Raw genomic sequence first — 8,183 nt, 5'->3', positions numbered from 1 at the left:
TATTTACAGTTTCACAGTGGCTAGTAGCAGCAGTTTAGCAGTATCTGTGACCTTTAAGTGTTGAACATAAAAAGAAGTTGTGGTCCTTTGTCTGTGCTTTGTTAGCATTCTTTAAAGCATGAGAAACCCACACCTAACATCACCCACAACATCTTATTAACAGGAAGGCTCCAGGACATGAGGCAGTGTTAGGAAGTGACAGAAAAACCCCTGGAGTATACTGTTCATATATGACAAGTTTAAACCAAAAATACCTATTTGACTGAAATTCTCTGAAGGACAACATTTATGGTTGCTGTGTGGCTTTTTTTTTTGTTTGCTGGGGAATTTTTGGGGTTTTTTTTGTATGCATGTGTGTTGTTAGCTTTCTTTTTCTTTTAAATCTTGCAGAACACTGAAAACCAACACTTGGAAGTTCCATTGCTTTGAAGAGAGGCCACTGAGAGTTAATTCTTTTTACATTTAAACACAAAACAGGTTTCTAATTTTATATAATCAAGAAATGGAAAACAATTTTTATTAACATGTCTTACATTTACAATCTTTTATTAGCTAATCAACATCAACATGCAAAAATAAGCGCTAAATACAAACCTCTACAATATGGTTTTGTTTAAACTACAATGGTTTAATTCTTTTCAAAAGTCATAAGGATGTGTTCTGCAGTTGTTAAAACTGAACTATTAGTTTCAGTAATGAATACTATTTAGACCCTAAAATTATGTAATCATCCTGCAAGGCATCTTCAGAAACTTCGCCCAACACTTAAGAATACCAGCTCATTGTCATGTGAGTACATTCTCAAAGCAAGAAATAAGGCAGTAGCACTAATGATTTCATATTGAACCCTATGCACATAACTAATAACTTTAGAAGGACTTTAACACTATGGTAGACTGGAAAAAGAACATTTAAACAAGCATTGGATTTTGCCTGAAATGTTCTCAGTTCTTCTTGATACTTATGCAACCTCCTTAAAATATTTGGGTTTGGAAAAAGACTTCATACTCCTTGAAACCAGTCCCTATTTGATCCTCCAGAGAAGCCACCTTGTGTCAAAGACATCAAAAATATCTTCCCATGGAAATAAGTTACATCATTCATGTTCAGGATTACTTCACCAGAGGATCATAAAGAAGGCAAAGAGGAGCTTAAAGGAGATCATGTTGGTAGTACTGAGATCTTTGATAACAAAAGGGTCTTGGACAATTGTGAAAAAGAGGGAAGAAAAATGGATTTAATTTCAAATCTGTTGTAAGTTTTCCCCCAGTGCAAGTGTCCATCTTTAAAGAAAGCTAACCTTTAGAAGACAAAAGTACTTTTCTTTGAGAAGAGTCCAATTTTTGACCTTATGTTACAAAACCTTAACAATCAAAATTTGTTTTTGTGTTTTTTATTCAAGTACAAACTTAAGTCATAATTCCTCTCTTTTTTTTTTTTTTTTTCCTTTCAAGAGTGTTTATTGTTGCTCATTGATCTTTGGTCGCAAGAAACAATAATGCCACCGACAGGTCTGCTCCCCAAGGTGGCAGCTTTTGCTTCTTTGCCACACATTAAGGCCCCCCCCTTTACAGGGTATGCCAAGATACACTGTGTCAAAATTCCAGCGGCACTTCATCCTGTGTTTTACAGACCTACATGATGTAGACTTTCTCAGCTTGTGAGAAGTTGAAGACTTCTTTGGTTCTCGGGCAAATTACTTTGTCATCTTGACGAATAGAAAGCAGAGACTGAAAAAGAGCAAAACCAAAAGATAATATTCACAACAGTTATTCAAAGCACTATTGAACTGTATAGGAAATGAACTTTTAATTTAAAAAAATGTTGCGGTCTGAGGTCAAAACATCTTTGCCCCCAGAAGTTACTTATTCTACATTATTGCTCTCTGGAGGGAAAGATTTCCAATGCCATTTGATCTTGTGTTATAAATTCACGTAGTTAGATATGTGACCATTAATACGTCTTCATTAAGACCAATTTAAGCAGCTAAATATACAGTCCTTAAAAAAACATTACTGCAAGAAATATTCTAGCTTCTGACTGAGTTTATATGCTCTCATTTTAATCTAGCACGTTATTCTAACAGCTGCTATTTTAGCCTTCAGCAAGTCATTGACTCCAACACTTACATTGTATCCATAGACATATCCATTTGGTAACATCATGGGAGGATTATTTTCGTTCATTACATCCCCCGAAATCTTGCAGACTAGTCGGGAGTTGGCACAATGTGCCATGGGCAGGGGCTGAGCCAGCTTGTTCAGGGATTTGCTACACACAGGGCAGTCGGGGTTTTTTGAGCTCCCATCCTCTTTATAACACTGTCTGTTAACAGCAAGTTAGGGAACAATCACCACAGTGAAACCATAACTAGCTTCCCATTGCATGGGAAACCTTAAAATTAGAAGATAGTCGGCTGTGCCAGCAGAGCCCAGGTGACAGAATGCACAGGAACATTGAATTCAAGTTTAATGTCCACACAAAAGAATCAAGGGTTTGCTCTGTCTCAAGGAACAAGAGTGAGCAAAATGTGTGTCTGGCACAGCTAAAGCTTCTGAGCACTGCAGCAGCACCAGCCCTTCTCCAGCACAACACACTGTGCAGCAAACCCAACAAAGTTTCAAAAGATGCAGCTATTTTTGAATATTCACATAAAACCTGGCAGGTAAATTTGTGTTTAAATGCTTAAAAACCAATAATTGTGACCCAGCTCACTAACCCTTGCAGGCGTATTCACTAATTTCAGACATGAAAAGGCAGCCAAACCAAACACAATGTTGCATTTTACCTTGACATTATTGTTTGGGCATGCCTTCTTTTTAAACCATAATGCTATGTATTATAATCTCCCCTTAATTTAATAGTGACCAATTTATACCCCATTTGAACAACTCATGAGCAAAAATATTGAAGTGTCACATTTCTCATTTGAGCTCTCTGAAAAGCCTCCAAAATAAAAATAAAACCAAAATAAACCCCAACATGGTTTTTTTTTTCCACTCCCAGTAACATCTGCTTTAAAGGATACGGTGTTTTTATAGCTGAAAGGCCTGCCTGGAGTGTTATAGTAAAAACAGAATTGTTTCCCAGCTGATGTAGTCTGTAGTTATCATATCTAAACTGTTGGATCAGCATTCTCCATCGAGCAGGGTCCAAGAGATCCTGTTAAAAAACAACACAACTATAAGTTGCTCTCAATCTAATTGTCCCAGGGAGCAAAAGCCTGGGAGTGACAAATTGTGCAAAACTCACTTGTGCAAACCCATCACAAACCAGAAGTGGCCACCCCAATGGATAGTGTTTAAACAGTACCTTTTAACACTGCTTTATTAAAACAACTATTATTTAAAATAGCTGGAGCAATATTCAATCTTCATCTTCTACTAAATAATGAATCAAGGTAGGTAAATCCTAGTGAGGTTACTTCCTTCATTTAGTTTCCTAGAATGCTGGACTACATAGGAAACAACATTAGCACTGTGGAATGTTTCTTCTGCAGCCTCTGAACCACTAACATCAAAAAGTCGGAAGTGTTTTTTAACTTAAGGCAGGCTAATTCTGCTGATAATCAATTACAATACCTAATATTTACAGAATTTTGTAAAAAGATTTCAATTTGAAGACGCTGCCACAACCCCAGGTTAGAGAAAGCCTGCATAATCTACTCATTTAGAGACAAAATTATTTAAAGCTGTGTGTTACCGAAAAATCAGGATTTTTCTTTTCATGGAAGTAAGAACTAAACCCACAGGTCAAGGATACATTGAGCTTTAAAAGCAATGCCGTTGAAGAGTCATGTAAGAAGGGAAGATCCTTTGAAAATATACTTAGTGTCATCTAGGCAGACACCTAATCCTTTCTTTCTTATCCTTTGTATCCATAACCTGCACTTTGGTCAGGAAGAGTGACAATATTTATTTATTTATTACTTTATATAATATTTATCATATAGATATTATACTGATCATGCTGCCAACTCTACATGTTACACTTTGAGGGAACTAGGAGGAACAATCTGGGGTCACCTTACAGCACCTTCCAGTACCTAAAGGTGCTACAGAAGATCTGGAGAGGGACTTGTGACAAGGCCATGGAACAAACAGAAAGAAAGCAGGGTTGGACTGGACATTGGCTCCAGAGGCAGCTGGGTGTGTTTAGCCTGGACAAAACCATGAGGACAGGGCACACAAGGACATGGTTTAGTGGTGGCTCTGGGTTGATGGTTGGACTGGATGATCTCAGAGGCCTTTTCCAACCTTTACAATTCAATGATTCTGCTGTTGGAGACCAGGTTGGACTGGGCTCCAAGAAATCTGGTCTAGTGGAAGGCAAAGGGACATAAGATTGTTCAACAACTATCAAAAAACAACTTGTTCTGCCACAATAGTGAATGTTTTTCTTAAAGTCCTGACAGAGGAAAAGCCAGAGAAAGTTCTATTCATTGGTTATAGAAGATGCTTCTTTCCTTGGATTAATAAAAATCAGTTGGTTAGAGATATCATCTCACCAACTTTGTCACAGATTCAAATAGAATTTACTTAAAGGCATTTTAGGAAGCCATTTATGCACAGAACTCACAGTCAAGATACTAAAGGTAACTCCAAACAACCATGTGCTGTAATTGTGGTGAACTAGGTAATTATTAGAGAATTCAAAACGTAACTTCCATAAACTAGAATGTTGTAAGTCATATCCATAAGTATTAGGGAATTTCTTCTCATTGGATGGTTCTATGTTGAACAATCCCAGCTATTTCTCTTTGTTCTCCCTCACTGAAACACTCCATCCAAACCAGCCCTTAGAATAAAATACAGGATTCTTATTTCCTACCCATTTCTTTCTAACTACTAAAATATTGATAAATTCTATCTTAGACCCAGTCTTCCAACACATCTATCATTTATATTTATAACTTAGAGCAAATCTAGCATGTAAAATACCAGGATCCTTCCAGGACTCTGGGATGAGCATAAAAATTCACACTGATTCTGTGGCTTGTTCATTTCAGGGTTTTTTTGTGTGGTTGTTTTGTTAAACCATGATTTCATCATCATGTTTAGAAAATGTGTTTATACTGGCACTGCCACATATTGGCTTGGCATTTCATGGAATTCTTGTCTTGCTTTGACAGCTCAGCTCTTCTCTACCTTCTGCCTCCAAAGCTAAGTTAAAAAGAAATGAATTAGCACATGACCACAGAACTAAACTCAGTAGAAAGAGCAGCTATCTGTGAATTTTGCTTGATTTAAATTGAGATGTAGATATTACCACTAATATCCACACTAATTTCATAATCCAAATAAATGAAAATTTATTTGAAGGAACAAAAATACTGCTTTCAAATCATCCTTCATTTCTTCATCTCAACCACTGCAGCAACAGTAATGTGAGAAGTAGAATTAAGAACTGCTGCTGGTGTATCAAAGGCACAGTTTCGTGTGTTGAACAAGACTCTCTCTTTTTTTTTTTTCCTTTGTACTTCCCCATCTTCTGTCTCTTGCTGTATATTTAATTATTGTGCTTCCAGCCAGATCTCTAATGCTGGGTTTATGGTAAGCTTAGCTCAGTGTGAATCCATGTTACTATTATAATCCAACTGAAACAATACAAATACTTTCTGGATTAATGTACAAGGACTGGTTACTAAAATTAAGAACTCTTACAAAGGTGGAATTTAGGAAGTGAAATTTAAAAAAACCTTTATCTTGATATTATCAATGCATTTTCCTGTGCTGAAAAAAGAACTGAACCATCTGTTTAAATATTGTGTTGCAGCACTGAATTTCAGTGTTACCTTATAGGGAGAGATATGAGTGTCTGAAGGGAAGGCCAACATTCCCATCACCTGTCGAACCTCATCCAGCTGGCTTCCCTCAGCCTGACTGAAGTGCTTTCTTGCATGTCTGAAATAGAGAATTGATACTTGATTAGACAGCCTTGTTTCCAAATCAAGTAAATTCACTTAATTATGGAAGATTTCAGAGAAAACCCATAGATTCTGCTCTCAATATATGAACTCCAAGAGTGCTCTATGTACATTTAAAGGACTTGAACAAACACATCCTGCAAATGGGAATGCAAGAGTGACTAATAATTAGTATTTTTACACTGTAAATTCTTAGAAACCAGAATCTTTTTACTGTAGTGTGAAGTCTTGCCTCACCTAGAACTAAACCAGCCATGATTATTAGAAGAAATGTCTCTGCTCATGCAGACTCACTGTGTGACACTCCTCTGGCACACACTCACAAATGTGATAAAGGCAGTCTGAAAATCAGCTGTTCCAGACCCATTACACATCAAGAGTGTTCATCAGAGACATCTGGGGCAATGTTTATTTTGAATAAATGATTTTTTGGGGGCAGGGGTATAGGCCTGAAGACAGTATAACTTTCTGTGCAGACTACAATAAATTGTAGGCCAATGTAATAGGAAACACCTTGTTAAGAGAACCTTTTTTAGCCAGAAAAATAAAAAAATAATTAGAACTTCAGTATAAATTTTTGTACTTTAACACATACAGATAGTAAGGGATACACACATGGCTGAAAGCTTGGATATCTGAAATAAGTAACAGAATGACCAGAAACATATTTAAATAAAAAATACAAACTTTAATATGTTTCAGAAAATAGCAAGAAACCACAAAATTATTACCAGATTATGAGGATATTCAACTACTTAAAAACCCTATATAAAAGTTTCCCCAGTCTTGTCTTCTCAAGATCAGTAATTCTCAAGTTGGAGTGTAAGTATGCAGGAAGACCCTTCAGCTCCTGTTTTCAGTGGTGCACAGATGTAGCACAGCAGGCTGGGTATGGAACCAGCATTATACTCAATTTCTGGCATTGTGTAAGTATAGGAAAATTTTCCCTACCCTGTGACTCCTACACAGTTTGTATTGCAGGAAAGAGACCAAGTCATCTCTCAAGTCCTCTGCTAAGAGTTTGCTCTTTTTTAACTTTTGAACAAAGAGTCTTTTATTAATTCCTTAATTACTTTTTAGGAATAGACAGTATTTTCAACATGCCCATTTCATGGCTTGAATAAGAAAACCTAGGCAAGTTGTTTTGGTTTTTTTTTTCCCAATTCTGAATTTGACAACTACACTGAGGTCATCAATACCATGAGAACAGTCTCTTCAGCAGTGTTTCAGTACTCCCACTTCCTCTCCCACCCAAGCCAGGAAGCAATGGAAGTTATGTAGGACAGAATGTTTCCACCCAATTTCCTATGCTGGGTGAGCAATTCAGGAATGTAAACATTGTCCCCAGGTGATTACTGTTATGAGGGCAGAAGCACAAACGCCTGGCCTGAGACCAGAGACAGCCTGGACACACTGGAAGAAAGCTAAAATAACTGTGGAGAGCTGCAGATGAAATTGAGAGCTTCTGCAAACACAGATTAGGCAAACAAAAAAATTCAGATCTATCAGCTGAGATTATCTGTGCATGCATGAGAGAAAAAAGAGGAAAAAAAAATCTTCTCACAAGAACTGATCAGAGTGCAGTTGTGTTCTGTGGGGGTAAAACAGAAGTGACACTTCAGCTTGCACAGCCTGGTTAGGGTTGAGGTTCTCCTCCCTACCAGGCCATCACCCTTCCACCACATGCAAAAAAAAACCCACCCCAAAAAACCAAAACCAAAAAACCACCAAGGAAGGTTTCCCACAAGGTCTCCATGCTATGGCTGAACTCCATCCCCTGAGAAATTAAAATGGAGCAAGATCTCTTTCAAAGGTGAAGCAAGTTCATTAATTCATAGCACTCAAGTCTTTTTTAGATTGGGAAGCAAGACACAACACTGTAAGTTACTTAGGAATGCACAACCGTGGAATTACACCTTATCTGCCCTCATGCCATTTATTCACCCCTTTCCTTGTCATTCAGCTAACTCCATCTCTGTGCAAGTGCTGGTATGCTCCTGGAGGTCTATGTGAACATTACAATGCTTAATTGCAATGTTTTACCACCATTAGCACATGAGTCTCTATAGCTAAGGCAGGGGGCTAAATTTTTCAGGAAAATATTTTTAAAATCCTGACAATAAACCATCCCTGAAGCCACTAAGTTCCTGTGACAGATCTAAGTAATAAGCAGAAAATTTTGGTTTTTAAATCCGAGAATGATCCTGTGAACTCTGCAAGGACAAAGTTCATCATCTTTTGTGTGTCCCTCCAGCCC

At 37.4% G+C, this 8,183-nt stretch overlaps 1 protein-coding gene across 7 annotated transcripts in view; it reads right to left on the bottom strand.

Annotated features, from left to right (window-relative positions):
* Window positions 1-485: 485 nt before the first annotated feature.
* Window positions 486-8,183, bottom strand: part of MAEA (macrophage erythroblast attacher, E3 ubiquitin ligase) — a 48,990-nt gene continuing 41,292 nt past the window's right edge. For 6 of the 7 annotated variants that reach the window (XM_039723861.1, XM_039723860.1, XM_039723863.1 and 3 more), the window contains 4 exons: window positions 5,795-5,903; window positions 3,029-3,162; window positions 2,130-2,325; window positions 491-1,730 (listed from right to left, as the gene is read on the bottom strand). In XM_039723861.1, coding sequence (XP_039579795.1) covers window positions 1,635-1,730; window positions 2,130-2,325; window positions 3,029-3,162; window positions 5,795-5,903 — 535 coding nt within the window. In that variant the 3' untranslated portion in view covers window positions 491-1,634. Of the gene's footprint in view, window positions 1,731-2,129; window positions 2,326-3,028; window positions 3,163-5,794; window positions 5,904-8,183 lie in introns of all 7 variants that reach the window. The other variant, XM_039723862.1, reaches the window with a different exon arrangement.

This window comes from Passer montanus, unplaced genomic scaffold, assembly GCF_014805655.1.
Source record: "Passer montanus isolate IOZ18808 unplaced genomic scaffold, ASM1480565v1 scaffold51, whole genome shotgun sequence".
NCBI lineage: Eukaryota > Metazoa > Chordata > Aves > Passeriformes > Passeridae > Passer > Passer montanus.
Note: the sequence above shows the minus strand (reverse complement) of the source record. Positions and strands in the feature narration are given on the sequence as shown.